Source organism: Centruroides vittatus, unplaced genomic scaffold, assembly GCF_030686945.1.
Source record: "Centruroides vittatus isolate TY-2023 unplaced genomic scaffold, ASM3068694v2 contig_680, whole genome shotgun sequence".
In the NCBI taxonomy this organism is placed as follows: Eukaryota; Metazoa; Arthropoda; class Arachnida; order Scorpiones; family Buthidae; genus Centruroides; species Centruroides vittatus.
Genome location: NW_027122427.1, coordinates 3,935,917 through 3,954,652, shown reverse-complemented (window position 1 = coordinate 3,954,652; position 18,736 = coordinate 3,935,917). Strand labels below are relative to the sequence as shown.

Genomic DNA, 18,736 nt, shown 5'->3' with positions numbered 1-18,736 from the left:
TATAGGTAAAGCATGGCACCGAGTAAGAGGAACGAATTCAAGTTATTTTGATGGTGTGGACCCACAGTTAGCATGGTGTGGCAAAGAGTTTAGCAGGCTGCATCCAGACTACTTTGTGATTACTGAGAAGCAGGGCTTTGGAGCGGAGCTGGAGCATGGAGCAGGTGGAGAAACAGATTTTTACTTGGAGCAGGAGCTGAGCCAGAGCACAGAAATTTGTAGTGCTCCGCTGCTCCGATATGCATATTTTTTTAATATTTGAGCCAGTGAAAATGGAAGTGGCATAAGTCATAAAATTTAAAAATTGAGTTAAGTCCATGTTTGAAATTTTCTGACATAGTTCTGTTTTGTTTAGAACAGCAGTTTCCAACCAGTGGTCTGCAAGAGCTAAAATATGGTCCGCGAAAGATTTAAAACTTTTATTCATTTTAAATTATTATTCCCACATTGATACAAACTGAATTTAATTTTTACTAAAAATGTTGTTTTCTATTATAATAGTACTGTTAAAGCATGTTACTCTTGAGTTTAACGATTACTTGTGTTAAAAGTTTTGATTAAAGTTTATTTTTAGATTGACACAGTTCATTTTTCTTAAACCTTGTGGTCCCTGCTAACAACAATGAAATCAAAGTGGTCTCTGGTCAAAAAAAGGTTGGGAACTGCTGGTTTAGAATGAAAGTAGCTTTAGTCATTAGTACAGATATTCACCACTAGGAGCAGCACTAATATTCATTTCTTACATTTGATTTTTCAATAACAATTTTAACAAACCATTAAATATTAAATTAAATTAAAGTTATTTTGCATTGTTAAGTTTACAACACTGATATTATTTAACATGTGGCAAACTTGTCAAACAAGTACTAAGTATTTGTGTAGATAATGCAGTAAACATGATGTGCGCTGTAAATAAACTTGGCGATCATGAAAATATTTTCCAGGATAAAGATGATGAGGAACTGAAGACATCGAAGAAATGAATGTATACATCCTTCCCTAATGGTGTAATGATAATATGAAATTCAACTAATGAGGTGTGGGATTCACTCTCTTCAACTGGCCATTTGGAGTGGATTAAAGAATGAACAAATAATAAAAATATTAGGGAAAATTTGACAGGTGGTGGTAAAATTATGAATGCCAACAATTCGTAATGTTTTGCTGAAAATGTATGGTAAAACTCAACCTCTAGATACAGTAACAAGATAAGGTTCTACATATGCCATGCTTCTTCATTTTTTTTTTTTTTCAAAGACTACTGTGACCAAGTAGCTGCTGCCGCGACAAGAGACCTGGAACTTAGCAAAGCAGAATGGGATGAAGTAAAAGATATCAGAGCTAAATATTTCAACAATTGCCCTTCAAGCTGCCGATCTTACTCTGGGGATGTTTATGAAAGAATGGTGTAAACTAGAAAAATGTATGGAAGAATTTGGAGGATATGTTGCGTTAGGAATTCTGTCTTCCATGAAAAAGCGGAAAGAAAAGCTTATTCAAAAACACATTTTCTTGCTGGAGTGTATGTTGATTCTAGGTATAGAATCTTATTAAGTGCAGCAGAAAAACTAAAAGTGAGAGGTCTTTCAGACATCCAACGGCAAATCAAAAGGCAATACTAATTGATTTGGCTGAAAAGCCAGCAATTGTTGAGCTGTCACAGCCAATCTGTAATATAATATAGATTCGGAAGACAGCGATTTTGAAAAAGAATTGGATAGAAGGGAAAACAGTCATTGAATTTCCACTATACATAATAAAGATAACAACGAAATAGACAAACATATTGAGAAAGACTGCAATGCAATAGAGGATGTGGGGAGATTAAAGGTGAATGTATTCGAAGCCATTGACCGTTATCCAGAGCACATCAGAAAAGCATGCAGAGTCGCTTCAAGCATGCCAACTTCTCAAGCAAGTGTTGAGTGTCTATTTTCTGGATTAAGATTAATTTTAACTGATAATAGGCAGTCAATGAAGACAATTTGCTTTCTGCCATTTTATTTATTAAAATCAACGAATAAATTTTAAGTTGTATGTTAATTTTTTTAATAATAAATTAGTTGTAAATAAACAAGTTTTTTTTATATGTACTTATATATCAAAGAAAAAATTAATGTAATTCCTGTAAGAATATTTTAACCGGAGCAGAGCACAGAGCGGAGCTGGAGCAAATAGTTTGATGCCAGAGTGGAGCTGGAGCGGAGCAACTAAAAAAAATTGGTTGCTCCAAATCTTTGGAGCAACCAATTTTTGGAGAAAGCCTGGGAAATTGGTGAGAAGTATGGATGTTGTCTGTTTGGTCACTTCACACTGACTGCCGATCCACACCACCAAAATAACTTGTAAGGAGATACTCATTCTTAGGGCTATGCTTCACTTGTAAAAGAATAAACAAACATCAGCATAATTTCATGGGGCCAGATTTATGGGAAACAAGTATATTTCAGTAAATATTGCAACAACATTTTGTAACTGAAAAGCATTATCCTAGAAATGCAAATTCCTGAAAACGTGAAAAATAGGAAAAAAGTCATATAAAAATATTTAAGTTTTTAATAAATGGATTTTAAAGGATTGTTTTTGATTTAGATACAGTCAAACCTCTTTTTATGCGCTCTTTTTATGTGCGATTTTTTTAATGCGAATTTTTAATTTGTGCGGTATAGTTGGTGACTAGTCTCGTGCGATTCGTCATGTCTTACGTTGACTTATTATAGCATAAATGCACTTATTATAGTAATATTATTGCATGAATATGCGAAAAATGAAATAATTTACTTTTTAAGTCAACAAAACACCACCTGGACAAAAATATGTAAAACAGACGATAGACCAGACGATGCAGTCAAGTGCTGACATCTGTTGTCAGTAAATTCTATTTCGTACGGTTTTGAGTTATTTTCTATGTGAGACTTTTTTTATGCGGTCCCTGTTGACCGCATAAAAAAATTATTTTTTAATTGTGTTGCGAAAACTATTATTTACAGCCATTCGTGAAGTTTCGTGAGATTTTTTTTATGCGTTTTTTTTATAAAAACAGGTTTGACTGTATTATCTAAAATGAAGTAAAAATTACACTCGAGTATTTGAATATGTTAAATTTTGAAATTTCACATACTCAAATATATCAAAGAAGTGGATATTATAATAAAATTTCTATTTATTAAGTATAGTTGTTTTAATTTTTTCAACGATATTTAATGGCTGATATATAATTAGAGAGAGAGAGCAATTTATACAAATTATACAATTCTATCGATTGCCATAACAAACATTTGTGAAAATGTGAATGAACTCGAATTATTTTAAAGGTTATGCTAAGTATAGCGGTGCGAATTTCTAATTGTATATAATTTGTATACATATATAAACTACAATCGAGAAGGACTGGTTTCTGTTATCGTTGCTATATTTTATTGCTCGATTAATGAAGATTGACGTGGATAAATTTATCAGATATTAATGGTAAATAAGTACAATAAATATGGCGTTAAAAAATTTCTTTAGATCTCACTTATAAAGAAAAGTTACATTACAGAATAGATTTAATAATAGATAACTACTGTCAAAATTTCAAGAAATCTTGGAAAACTAGAAAAGGAATATATAGTTATGTTTTTAAACCTACGTGAAACAACACTAACAATGAAATTATGTACAATATAATTGCAATCGAATAGCAACATGTAAAAAAATGAAAAAAAATATGAAATCTTTTGATTATTGAATACACAACTCTCTTTAAACCCGCAAGGAAGTTTATACCAGAGAATAAAGAATATAGAAGAAGGTGGTATGGAACCCCATTTTCATTATAGTCAATTGTAAACAAGGTATCAACTACGCCCACATTTTTTGTGCGAAAAGTACTGGTAACTATTAAACTGAATGTTTTTAATTGGATTTTTCGCTATTATAAATATAAGTATGGTTTTTGAAGGCTTTTGTAAAAAAATCAAAAAGTAGTTTTTGGGAAGCCGGGTGGTAATATGGAACCCTATTGTATGTTTTCAAATAATGCTTTAATGTATTTAAAAACAAATAGAAAAGTAGAAAAAAGTTAATTAATTATAAAATCATTTACTGCAATGTATTTTATCGAAAAAAATGCTTTAATAATAAAAAAATATGACCTCCCATCAACAATTTATATTCTACCGGCTCTTTTTCGATATTCTCGGGAAGAATTGGCTTTCTAACTAGTGTCTTCTTCACAAATTGCTTCGGACGAATGTCTGCTTTCAAAAAGAGAGTTCGCAAAGTAGTTTTGACGTCTCATAAAATTTTGCAGCTTTCTTCAGCCCCATTTTCTCGTCCCTTACCATACTCACTGCCTCTGCCATTTTCTCCTGGCTCCATGTTTGTCTCTTCTGGTTTTTCTTTGGCTTATTCAGCTGGGCTCTAAGCATTTGTATATGAAAAAAAAATCAAATTGTTAATAAAAGAAGAAGACCAAAGATGCGTTGGAAAGAAAACTTGAACCAGAGGGGACTGAAGAGAGAAGCCCTTGGTAGGGAAAAATGGAAGAAACGCATTAGAGAAGAAAACGCCGACCCCATTTAAACATGGAAAAAGGCGAGGATAAAGAAAGGAAGAATTTATATATTTCAATAACAATAAAAATGGCGGTTTATTTTTGAAATATATGTTCGTAGAAATTACAGATCATAAATACTATATAAATATAAATATAAAAGTTTTTTTTGTGTTATTAATTTCGAATACATATTATTCCGAAACTTTCTCGTTGGCGCCTTTATTAAATCGGCGCCTATGGCGGGGGCCACATTGGCCATACCCTAGTTACGGCTCTGCTTAGGTCTACATGTTTCTCGCTATGTCTATACGGATAATTACTTTTTACTTCCGAATTAATTCGAGTACAGTGGGTGATCGGTTAACCGATCACCCACTGTATTTATTTTTATCATATTAAATTAAATCTTGAATTTAATGTTGTATTTAGTGGTTTGCCTATCTTTCAATGTATATAAAAAAAATCCCTATAGATCCAGTGTTCAAATTCCGTTTAGTTTTTAACTTCATAACTGTTCAAAAATCATAAAAATTAAAATTATATAATTTTATTGAATACTTTAGTTGACTGTTTCAAGACTTTTCTTTCATAATAACTCATGGTCTATTCTTCTCTGGTATTGTTTGTATTGTCACTGTCCTTACAAAATTAGGGGCTTGATAGAATTCCATTATAGAAGAAAGTGTTTCTAGATGTTTCGAGATATTCGGAGAGCACAATAATTCCCACTCCCGTAATAAACGTATGAACTCTTTGTCTAGTCCCGAAAGGTTTCGCATCTCTCTTGGGATTTTTTGGTTTATCTTCTATATCCGTAACAAATTTTACGAAAACTTTGAAGGAGAATTTCTTTTACAAATTTTTTAAAGATATATAAAAATTGGATTTCGCGGCAATCAACATAAAATTAAAACCACGCCAAAGAACATCACAAGTAAAAATACGAAGATAAATAGAAAAGACTAAAAATTAATACAATCTTTAGACAATCTTTCTTACTCGAAATACAAATTACTAATAACTAAATTTTAAATGGATATAAATATTAAAATATAGGTACTGTACAAGACACGAATAAGTCATTAAGATTCTTATAAATTTCAGTCGGTTCTTTGAAAAGTTCGAAACTCGGTCCACCGATTAAGTCACAAACACAACGAAGAATACGATTAATTGACAAAAGCCCGAAGGAAATGATTCTCTGCTTATTGAAAGTCTATTCGAGAATTATCCTTCCGTCACAATCAAACTGTCAAATCCGAGATACAAAGTCACGTCCGGTAAATAAAGTCACAGATCGGTAAAGTGCACCCCTTTCGTCACAACTGACGAACTGGAAGATTGGACCACGCTGGTTTAATTGTAAACTCCGAGGTCTCTAAGTACTTCTTGAACTCCTTCAGTTCCTTTCTTTCGGCCTTTGTGAGGCGAAGGCTGTAAAATAAAATTAAACATTAAACAATGTGAAAAGCAAAAAATTGAATTTAAATAACAATCAATGAGAATTGCACACCAGAAAAGACGATTGCGAAGATGTTACTGATCGTCCACACCCGGATGAATTTTCAATTTCTTACAACACCCAAAGCACGAACAAGAGAATTTCCTCCTATTCTGGATCACTTTCGTTAATTTTAAAAGCGCCCCTCTCATAAAATGATCCGAGTGACGTTCATTTCGATCGAACTCGATGTCCTCGGTCCACATTTCGACCTCGATCTCCTTGTCGCTCATATGAGCTAATCTCAGTCGGAATATCTTAGACCGACTCCAATAGATCTTCGGCTCGACCCATTCGATACGTTGAGCTTGCTCCGAGGACTCTGAAGGAAGTCCATTCACTTCTCTATCTTCCGGATGTCGGGGATTCTCCGATGAATTCGGAGGAAATCCACTAGATTCTGGATCCTCCAAACGTCGCGGAAGAACAAGTATTTCGAGCAGAATTCCACTGACTTCCGGATTCTCTGTGGGACCATCTCCTCATTTCTCTGCTCCTCTCTCTCTCTACACCTATCTTGTTGCTCGCGGGTAAAAGCATTATCGACGAGCGCTAACAATAAACTATCAATTGTTGATAAAAATCGGCACGAGAGATCTCGCAGAGAGGAACATTTTATGCGCAGCAACGCCTGTTTCTTGAAGCGTCATTTAGGATCTATGCTATTGCTCAGACAAGTAACACAAAAATTAAAGTAATAAAATAAATTCTAATTAATATACGAGCAATTATTTATTGTGACATCGTCACAATAACGGGCAGCAATTTTTAAATCTCTCAAATTTTTATGCTCACTACCTTAAATTAGTAGTCTTGCTCTTGTATGTACTGTACATCATACTTTTCCTGCTATCAATAGAGTCGTGTCGGTCTTCTCGAGATTAACGAAGGACAGACAACCAGACAAACCACACTGGAAATTTATAGCTTAGTAAGAGAAGAATGCAAAACTTAGAACATGTTACAAAGTACAATATTTATTTTATTCGTTATCGAATTTTATAATTTTGGAAATTATTATTATTGTTGACATTGGAAGCTGTGGCTTTTTTAAATCCCAGAACTTAAAAGGATTTGTAATTGCGAATTTATTTTAAAAATTATTATTATCTCCTAAGCGTGAAGCCTTGTAAGTGATAATACTTCACAATAGTCGATTTGATTTAATTTAACAGAAATATGCGTATTTAAAAACGTTGAAAAAAATGATTTGTTAAATAAGAAACTTCAAAAAATAAATTAACTACAAATCAATCATTTTTATAACAGGTAAACAGGTAACACTATTCGACAAAATCCTCTGGCATTAAAATAGATGATTCTCGTAGAGAAAATCGACCATTCCTGTGGTATTAATTCCTAATATGGGTGGTATTAGATGATTTGCATTGCATTGTAAATGCAAAGATACCTGTATGTTAAATATTGCATATTTAACATACAGAGATCTATTTTTATGTGCGTATAGAAAAAAATGTTAATTTATGCTGAATTAATTACTGTATGAACAAAGTTTATTTTCCTTTTTCTATGATTAGGCTGCGATTTTCAAATTGCAGACTTTTACATTTCCACTGACATCGGTCCGTCTGTCCTTCGTTAATGTTGGGAACAAAGTTAGATGAAAATCGAAACAAGATATGGAAAGATTAGGGACCAGAGGCCCAATTAATTATATACGAACTTCTGGTCTGAACCGAAAATAACGCGATTTTTTAAATTAAAATATGATTAAAAATTGTAAGTCCTGCATTGTGACAATAATACAATAATGTATATTCGATTTTGATTTGATTATAGTTACAGTTAAATTACAATTGTGTGGGTACCGAGGCGGGTCGACGAGGTCAGACCTCTGTTTAATTTCGGCAACAAGTCGGAGAGACTTGCCCACGTGTCAGAGATGGCTTATTTATCGGTAGGGATCCCGTAGGGACGGGACTGCTTTTTATCTGGTCGAGTGTAGGAGGGAAAGTGGAGTCGTGGTAAGACGATAAGCGAATATTCGAGCAAACAAGACACCATTTAACAGGTTAACAACGATTTAATAGTAAACAAAGTATACGTTACAAAAATCTGACATAAAAAGGGGTGACATATATATATATATAGCTCTATATAGCCCTATCACGCGACGAGAGAGAGAGAGAGTTCACATAAATGGGTTCCATACCTCTGGGACAATTAGTAATTCTCAAATGCTGTTCGTCACGATGATCGAATATTCCTTTCTAGGGCAGGTTCGATGTCACTTACGGCACAATAGTCAATATGTTCTCGCGACTCGATGTTAATCGATGAAAGACTCTCCACCCAGAGGGAGGAAGGGAGTCTCTTATATATCTTTTTCTGCTGGGAATTTTTGTCACGTGCAGGTGCTTAGGCCATAGGTGTGCCCGGGATTGACAACAATACGGCGAATTCGGACGCTAACTATAAACTTAAGTTGCAAGATGATCTGTACGCAGCATAAGAACAATGGATAGTTGACAGTTATACGGCCGGGGACGCATATTTTCTCGTCCGGGACCGTTTTTAGGCAGGATGTTTACATCCAAGTCAGTTTTTAGACGAGATGTTTATAATAAGAGAATTTTTCGATTCGACATAGGGATTCATTTTATTATAATTCGTATTATATTCGGATTATAACCGGATAGAGGAAAGGGGTAATTATTAATTCGAATATAATATATTACAACGTTCGTTCCAGGGGATTTCCAGATCTCACATTCGTGACAAATTACGTGACCGGAAATTGATTGTCACGTGATAGTAGATCGCGTGATAGACTGATCACGCGGGATGACCGATTTTCTGCACCACCTAAGTTTTTATTCGCGCCTAGACCTGGAGTTTTCGTACGGAAACTTGGGGTCAGAGAACGGTAGAGGAATTAAAGAGAGAAAACGACCCGGAAGTGTTTCATTCAACTCGTTAATAACATTTCAAGATATCTCATTTTCCGGATTGCCGAAGTGATAATGATTCCTGTAGGTTGTGGACAATCCATTCGGTTCGGAAAAAATGATAAAAATTAACTAATAAATCAACTTAGGTTTACAGAAATTAAGTAAAGGTACAGTGAACCTAATATCGTACTGGAAGTAGAATTGCGGAGTGTCCGTACATTGGGACACTTGGAACACGTACTCCTTTTTGTCTAGGTTGCCCTTTTCCTAATCTAAAGGAGGCTCAAAGTTACATTAGCAACAAACAACAGATAATTCACGAATTCTAGCCTATTCTGCAAATATTAAATAAACTAACGAACGAGATTTATCATTGTTCTACACATACTTGTACGTTGACCAAAATCATATCCCTTGTTTTCAAGGCCAATTTAGCCCCGAGTGCAACCAGTGCTGATCCGACATTGAATCATAAAGTGAAGCTTCTTGCTTAATGTAGGTGCCCATTTTTTTGTAGTCAGAGCCCCGTTTTTATACTTTGCAGAATTAGTTCTTTTTGGCAAATTAACAGCTAAAGATTAACTTTGCATATAAATATCTATTATTTTTCACATATTTTAATCCTGTTAATTCAGTCCCAGATTTTTCGGAGGGTAGTCCGTCCGTATATGTCGAATCCAGTCTCGACCGCCCCATTGTGGACCCGGCCAAACCCATAATTGGTTTGCTAAAACTAGTTTATTGGTGTGATATTTGCATTATTACCTGTTTGAAAATTTATTCGCTGTCTTAGTGACTCGGATCCCTTATTATTTGATTTGATTTGATGTTAAAGATAAGAAGGGCTATCCGTTATAACACAGACTTAACCCTGTAGGAAACGGAAAAAAGAAATTAGGAAAGTAAGAAGTTAGGTAGAAGAGGAAACACAGGGAGATAGGAAAGTGTGAAAAGAAGCTACCGGGCCCCTCCACGGGACGAATGAGAACATTATGTACAGTGTTGCCGATCATGCTACGGGGCACTTCCCCGTCCACATATCGGTTTTGCAGTCTTAACTCTTAACGAATACAATTAGTAAGCGCGAATACAATGAGATAAAGTGTATATCAGTATACAGGAGGACTTATCCTGTTCATAAAGCTTTTCTGATTAATACCAGTATTCAATAAACACATGGAAATTAATGGTTGGAAGCAGAATACAGTTTACATTATATGGTAGTCGGGAGAGCTTATCCCGATCGCAATGTAAAGCGTTAACAATGAATATGTACAAATTGACAGTTGCAAAGCAAATAACAGCAGTATCAGTTTATATACAAAGCAGAATAAAAGCACCCTTGCACCAGGCTGCAGGATACATGGACATAAACAATGTAGAAGTGTTGACGGTCAGATCACCGCTTTCAAAGTCAATTTCATTTTCAATGTGGAGGGAGATGAGGGACAGAGTTGTACCCCAACTGCTAGGCCCCTCCTCCTACTCATTGGGTTAACCTAGAACCCCTCCAGAAAATGATGTCGTAGAAGCTGTACTTTCCTAGCCGAAGACATAACAACAGGGGTGATCGATGATTAATTGTGGAAGACACTGGTAAAACAGTTTAAATAGTCTAAGTATAGGAGGACTTGTCTTTTCACACTTGTTGGTTTCCTTGGGTACTTCGGTTGGCGCTAAGTTGCTCGCTTGTAGGTGGGGCAAGTGCTCTGCTGTCTTTGATGAATGTTGTCAAGGCTTTCAGTAGATTGGTGTCTGCGAAGAATCGTTGATCTCCAGGTGGCCAATTGTAGCCTTCTTGTAGACAAGTCCCGATGAGTTTCAGTCTTTGTTCGCTGTACTTGGAACAGTCGTAAATCAAGTGGTTTACATTGTCCTTTTCGTGTATGTCTACTTCACAATAATCCGAGTCTGTTTTGTTGAAACGTTTTAAATAAGTGTTAAATGCCCCATGTCCAGTAAGGCATTGCGTAAGCTCGTAGCTTGGTTGGAAAGTCTTGATTTTTTGACGTCCCTCAATCGAAGGGATGAAGCTATAGCATTGCCTCCCGGTGTTGAAGGTAAGCACCGTTTTAAATTCTATAGAGGGTTGTCAGAGAAACGTACAGTACGTGTTATTTTGAAATTCAATCCTCTCCATAAATTGATTATCACTAATTCTAACTTTACACGGAGGAATTTTCATAGGCTTACTTTTGTCCAAAGTTAAATTTAAGTCGAATTTTGGTTCATAATTAACGTTTCCGTATTCAGAGCAGTCTGTTGCTGTAATCAATAAGTGAATTGGCACCAAAATTTGTATACAGACTATGCAATATATGGTTTATGATGGAAATGTTGCAACTTTGTTTGAAGGCAGAGGATTGTATTATAATGCACGTCCAAAGCATCCTGGAAAGCGTTTTGCAATCAGCTGTACAACACACCATTCATCGCCTTCAAATTTTACATCCGAACAACGGGGCATACATTGAGCAACATTACTTACATTTGTAAACAGCCTCTGCAGAAGACGTGTCCCTTGCGGAACGAATAAACGAATAAGTTCGTTGTTTTTTTTTTTTCTTTTGTTTTGTGTACTTTTCAAGTAAAATACAGCACCCCAACGAAAATTTTTAAACTACCGCATCCTTTTCATATATGTTTGCAAATTTTGATGTCAATTCGCTTGTTGGTTACAACTACACAGTGCTCTGAATAGAGAAACATTAATTATGACCAGCCTGTATTTCTCCTGTTTGCAATTCGTTTCATTTTCAAGAAATTATGTTTCAGATGGCATTCCTGATCTTTTGTTTCTCTCCAGTTTGTAATAATCTTTCATTATTTCTCTATCGGAACGTCTTGCGTGAACTGACGACAAGTATTTTAGTAGAGAAGTTCAATGGTTCCGATTTGGGTAATGAACTCTCGACAAAATCATCCGAAATGGAGACACAGAGTTGTGGACGAGAAGATTATGGACTTGAAATTCCAATCAAAGGAAATATATATATATATATATGTTTTTTTTTTACTGAATATGAATGCATTACCAGAGGAAAACCATTTGAACATTAAACTTAAATAAACAAACAAAAAACACATTACAGTCAATGTCTAAACCGGAATCCCAATTCTTTTGACAACTAAATTTGTATATTGAGTTGTTTTAATTGTATATAAATTTTATATTTAATAAAACTTAATATGAAATTTAATAACTGTTTAAAGATTCTATGTTTAACAAAATAAATATAAAAATTACACATTTGTGGATTCATTTATAACACTAGGGAACAAATTATAACTTCTTCTGGGAAACGGGTGCGCTAATAACCGTGAAAATGCTCTGTCACTCCAGTATGTAGGAATTATATACAATTAATATACGGTACCATAAAACGGACATTACTTAAATGAATGGTGGCACTGTTGAACAACGAAATTAACAGTGAACTATTTATCAAAAATTATAAGTATAAAAAAGCAATGGGGCAAAAATAAATAAATATATATATATATGCATATTGAGAACATGTCAAAAATGTCTCCTTTTCAATAACTCTCTTATATTCACTGTTGCTTTCTGGCTCGAGAGACCAATGATAATCCCCCAACATGGTTGGACCCATCGTCCCCGTTAACGGAAATCCATTTCAGAAGTGTCCTGATGGATCCTTCCCCCTGTTCTTCGCTCACATCATCCAAATTCTGTGGAAATATGTCGAAATCAAAATGAGAAAGATGAATCCTTAAACCCGAAAACGGAAACGGAAGACGTTTTTGGGTCTGAATTGCGTCACAAAATCTAAGCATCAAAAGGAATTTTTCGGTATAACGACAATTAAATTCTAAATCACGATTAAAACATTTCAAGAGTTTAATTAAGGGAAATTTTTTCTTTGTTCACCACACACATTTTGATATTCTTTCAACAATAATTACATTAGAGAAGAAGCAATTATAAATATAAATGATAACATTTTAAAACTGTTTTATATTCTTTCTACATAAAAATCCAGCAACGAGTTGCTTAACTTTCCCGGTAACAACATTTAAAACTGCGTGTGGCGTCATCTGTTAGCATATTTTATTTTAAAACCTTTTTATGTAATTAATTATTATAAAATAACAAAAAAGCTTAACTTTAAAGTCATTTCCATTCTAAGATTTGAAATAAATTTGAAATTTTATTTTATTTAAGATTTGTAAGTACGCCTATAAAACATATCTTATATATAAAATTCTCGTGTCACAATGTTAGTTACCTTACTCCTCTGAAACGGCTTTACCGATTTTTACCAAATTTTATATGCATATTCAGTAGGTCTGAGAATCGGCTACTATCTATTTTTCATACCCCTACACCATTTCCCCCTTTCAAAAATATATTTATATATGGATTAAGGCTTTTATGTCCAACAGATGGCGCTAACTTCCGACGAGCTAAGTTTGCTTTTCTGTGAGGCATTATGCTTTTCTGTGAGAATGGACTGAAGCAGATCATTTTCTATCTATCTATATAAATAAAATACAATGTTTGTTTGTTCCTACCGATTCCTTTGAAATTTTGACACAACGTTGCATTCGAATACGCACGTGTTTTTATATAATATACATGTCGAAATTCCCCCCAGTGGGGGGAGATGGACGGGATTAAGGCTTACCGTGAAGAACTCGGCTTCTATTATACTATTTTACATGCGGTTTTTTGCGTTTTTAATTGCGTTTTAATAGGTTACGTCAACAGAATATACACTAAAAAGGGATTTTTCGATATTCCCCAGCGGGAAAAGTGACGGGATTAAGGCTTACTGTGAAGAACTCGGCTTTTATTATACTATTTTAGATGCGTTTTTGATTGCGTTTTAATAGGGTACGTCAAGAGAATTTACACTAAGAAGGGATATTTTGAAATTCCCCCCACGGGGGAAGTGTTATACATTTATAATAGATACATTTCGAGCCACAACAACGTGTGGCCGGGTCAGCTAGTATTCTATATTAAATTGAGAATGTAAAAAAATTATATTTAAATTTAAATTATTTGTCAAGAATCTATATACATTTATTTTTGTTATAATGATCCTGGAATTCTATTAATTCCAATCGTTTGAAGAATTTTGCAGCTACCACATAATATTACAGAACTTTATTTTTCTTTAAGTTATGAGAAATTACTCATAATCTTTAAATAAATTAATTAATTAAACGTAAATAGAAATTCACTAATTTCAAGTTTATTAATTTTTAAACTCATTAAATGATATAAATTTTATATACTTTAATACTTTAATGTTATAAATAATTTTAAAATTTTAATTGTATCATAATCAAACTTAGTAGAAGATAACGAAAAGAAAACTTTTGTAAATAAATTTTTATAAAGAATTTTATAAAATTTGAAAACGGCTTTATCGAATTTTAAATAATAATTCATGAGGATGATCAATTATTAAAAAAGGTCTATACTTTATCGGGATGTGCCGAAATATAAACTCGACTCCTTCTACTTCACTCGGTATTATATTGACGAGATTTGCACACGAAGTCCAATCACCATTCTTGAAGAGGGGTCGAGAATCGACGAGAAAAGTATACGTTTCTCCAGCTTCTAGAAAAAGTGGTTTTAGGAAAATCACTTTAAAAATGTCTGTTGCCGAGTCGTGTGATAATTTCCCTCCGAGTTTTATGAAACGACTTTGAAGCGAGCGCGAGAACCACACTGCAATTTCGCAACTACCGGGAAGATTTATATCGCTTTCGGTCTGTGCGAAGAAACACAATCCACGTAGATCGATATCTTTATACTTCAGATCGAATTTACAGCCAGAATATCCGAGTTGACTTTTTAATTTCTTTTTATTGTAACACGATATTTCGCAGACCCAAGTAGTTCTCCAGTTGTATTGCCAGGGGCGAAGTTTGAAACCAGGTTTTCTCTGGCCTTCCCAGCACCAATGCGGCAACTCTTTGGAACCGGGATTTACGATATTCTCGATAATAGCATTAGCTTCGGCGTGAGTTAGAATCTTAAAAGGAAAAGCGTAATGAAGAAATTCCTCTTTACTCATAGATAAAAAACTGATAAATGGTAGAAGTGGTTCCATTGTATTTCTCACTTCGTCTACGGTTACTTCTTCGGATCCCTTACGTTTACAACATTGTGTCCAACTCCACCGACAGAGTTGAGAATATAAAAAAACTTCCGATTCGTAGCAAAGATTTTTCATTCCGAGTATGAAAGTGACGATTTCCAAAGTGGAATTCAGAAAACCTTCCGAAAGAACCACGTCTTTTGTATCCGCAGCGATCAATCTCTTGCATTTCATTCGCAACTCTTTGTCGTTCTCCTTAATAGCGTGAGCTAACGCTTGACACGCATTATTCGGCGTCAAATGATCTAAAATATATTGTCTGCAAGAAGATACCAGATCATTCAATTGGAATTTTTCGGCGGCAGACTGCAATAATATAGATTTTTCCACCGATGTCGTCTTCAGTTTCGAAATATAAATAAAACTGTTTAGGAAATTTTAATGCGTTATTTTCTCATTTATAATTCGTATTTATACTCTAAAATGCAATTATTGATTTAATCTTTACGAATTTATATTATATTAACCCGAGTCTGACGTAACAATTTACTTACTATAAAAGCGATTCGAAAGTGTCGGGATCGATGTCGGGAATCTTTATGACTTTATCTTCCTGATAATTATTCTTTAGAAAATATTCTTCGAATACATTGCTGGCAGCCCCTAAATATATTTTATGTACCTTAAAATATTTCTGAAAGTCTTTTCCTATTAGAAAAATAGCATCTGCAAAATCTTCCGACTCGAATAAATAAAGCATTTTAGCATTATCCGATTCTAATTTCTGCCATTTATCCGATGTTTTTTCATCTCGATCTCTGGAAAATCGTTTATAAATTTCTAAAATTTAGAGAAATATTTTTATAGATATACAGTCTAAACCCCGAAAACGGCCACTGACGGCAACGTAAAAAGTGGCCGTGCCGGGAGTTGCTATTGTATTTTTTTCTGTCGAACGTTCCCAAAAAAAAAAAATGGCTGCCGTTCAAAGGTGGACGTCATTGAAGGTTCGACCGTATAAATACAACAAGAATTCTAATGCGATAATAACTTATAAAAACCAGTCTAGAATGGAATTTATTCGCATAACAGACATTCATAATCACCTTTTAATATAAATGCACATGTCGAGTATCTCATTTTTTGCTTTGTGATTCCATAATCTAATCGAAATTTCATTATCTTCGGGAAACACTTGCAATCTGCTGAACGGTACGTCATCGTCTTCAGAAATGACGTACGTAGTAATGAAAGGATTATATTTATACATATTTATATAATAATTATATTTCAGAATTAATAAAGAAAACCTATTATTTATTAATGGAGAGTCATAATAATAAATATAATAGGTATTGTTGTGTAAGGTTGTGAATTAACTAGCAAGCTTCACTCAAAGACAGAAATATGAGAAATATAAAAATGTTTTATTCATTAAGCGCTAATTAGTTTACATAAAGAGAGAAACTTTTTAGAAATGAATAGGTCTAGTAAGTAATTCCATAGAATACACTTCGAATTCGATTTTTTTAATGTAATAAAAGTTTGATATAAATAGCACTCTTCTCACTAATGACATCGATTGGTTATATGTAGGTCAACCATTATTATGTATAATAAAATGAAATATGTTAAGTAATTTTCCATTTATTCACGAAACGGAAAACATAAACCGTCTCAATAAATTATTTAGGCCTATATAACAGTTTGTACTGTACACTAAGGCAATTGAAGTGATATAAATTATGCTGAATTCTCAATACTGCGCTTATATTTGGGTGTATATTAGTTTTATCCTTTGTATCAGGTTTGAACAATAGTTTATATTTAAAAAACCGATTGATTATTTGAGTAAATGTCAGAATATAAATAAAATTTTAATCGAATAATGAAGTTTCGATTTTATAACTATGTTTTAATACACAGAGTTAGGCAGAAGTAACACTATTTTTGAATGTATAATATAGCTGATGTTAAGTAGTTTTTAAATTTTTTAGGGCCGTAAACAGTGAAAAAACTAATTTTTTTACTGTTTACAGCCCTAAAATACACATATAAAAAACAATTAAAAACCACTTAACATCAGATGTAGGCTACTACCCACATATATACATAAATATGTTTTATTTTATGCCTTCCCCTGTATACTTATATTTTACAGTTTTTATGGACAGAAAAAAGTGTTTGTCAATGAAAATTTAATCATTAATTAATTTATGGATTATGTTTTGATAAATATAATTTATATTAAATATAGTCTAACTGTTAACTGTTTAATACCATATTTGACCATCATTTAAAACTGTTTATTTTTAACGAATAAGAAAAATCTTTAATATATACAATCCGTATTTATTTCTAATTAACCGTCTTATTACAATAAAGTGCTCGATATAAATTATTTTTAGATAAATTTGAAAAGGCAATAGGTTAATAAATACACCACAAAAAAGTAATTTCTTGCTCTCCTTTTTTGTGACATCCTCCCTTTGTGAACCAAGTGTTTAGTATTAAGATCTAAGTTGAATAACGGTCAAGTATTTATTGTGACGTAGCCATAATGCCGGGCTGCAATTTTTAATCATTTTCAATTTTAAAAAATCACGTGACTTTCCGGTCTGGACCGGAAGTTCTGATAACAATTGAGTCCTCTATCTGACTCCGTTCTCGAGATTAACGAAAGACGGATGACAAGAATATAATTTGAAAATTACAGCCCAATAATCATATATTTAATAATATTTTTTCAGTAGATGTAAATATAAATATTCATCTTTATGATAAGAAATTAAATGTATTCGTATGCCTGGTAGCAGTATAAGTTTTGACTCATAATATATAATATAAACTATATATACTAAGTCTGAAACCATAGGCGTTATATTGATCTTTGTTTATACTTTTACGGGTAAAGCATGGTACTGAGTAAGGAGAAGGAATTCCAGTTATTTTGATGATGGAGACCCGCTCAGTGTGTCCCTATCATCAAAATCAGCGTGAAGTCGCTAAAGATTTTAATAGATTATATCCAGCATTCCTTCAAATCACACGCAACGGTCTGGATGCCTGTTAATCTTCAGCGACTTCACGCTGATTGCGGGTCTCCCCACCAAAATAACTTGCATTCTTCCTTACTCAGTGCCGTGTGAAAGAATTAACAAATATCAGCATAACTATGGTTCAGACTTATGAGACACCATGTATAATTTACATATATAATACATGTAATAAGGTTACAGTTTGAAAATTGCAGTCCTATAAACTTACATTCTGACTATCCTTCGTTAATCTCGAGAACGGAGTTAGGTAAATGAAAATCGACACCAGATACGAAAACCTTCTGACTCAATATAGGAACGTCCAGCCTGGACCGGAAGTCACGTGATTTCAATTCAAAATTTTTAATCTTACCATACAGAGCGATAAATTTGGATAGGATAGGATAGGATTGATCCTTACGATAAACTTAGAGCAACAATATATCACTCGACCTTCTGATGTATACATACAATATTCAAGTAGTCTCACACTTTAAAAATTTAAATAATTTATATTTTGAATTCATTCTGAAAGTAGACTTTTTAAAATTAGAATATGCAGCCCGACCGTCACCATAAGTACTAGTTATTAATAATTTACCGTATTGAAGGATATCGTGGTTATTAATATATAGATTTCAAAGGAATGCTGACAAAGTCAAAAA

At 33.6% G+C, this 18,736-nt stretch overlaps 1 protein-coding gene across 1 annotated transcript; it reads right to left on the bottom strand.

Annotated features, from left to right (window-relative positions):
• Positions 1–14,349: 14,349 nt before the first annotated feature.
• On the bottom strand, positions 14,350–16,356 carry LOC136980128 (BTB/POZ domain-containing protein 1-like). The gene is made up of 3 exons (XM_067276168.1): positions 16,140–16,356; positions 15,588–15,851; positions 14,350–15,457 (listed from the first exon to the last, which is right to left on the bottom strand). The coding sequence occupies exons 1-3, from the start codon at positions 16,301–16,303 to the stop codon at positions 14,350–14,352; spliced, it is 1,536 nt and encodes a 511-aa protein (XP_067132269.1). The 5' UTR covers positions 16,304–16,356.
• Between the last annotated feature and the right edge of the window lie 2,380 nt (positions 16,357–18,736).

Bases quoted from the DNA above. Each gene is read 5' to 3' on its own strand.
- LOC136980128 (XM_067276168.1), bottom strand. From the start codon at position 16,303: ATGTATAAATATAATCCTTTCATTACTACGTACGTCATTTCTGAAGAC. The intron at 15,852-16,139 runs GTGATTATGAAT...ACGATTTTCCAG, and splicing joins ATGTGCATTTATATTAAAAG to AGATCGAGATGAAAAAACAT. The intron at 15,458-15,587 runs GTAAGTAAATTG...TTTCCTAAACAG, and splicing joins ACTTTCGAATCGCTTTTATA to TTTTATTTATATTTCGAAAC.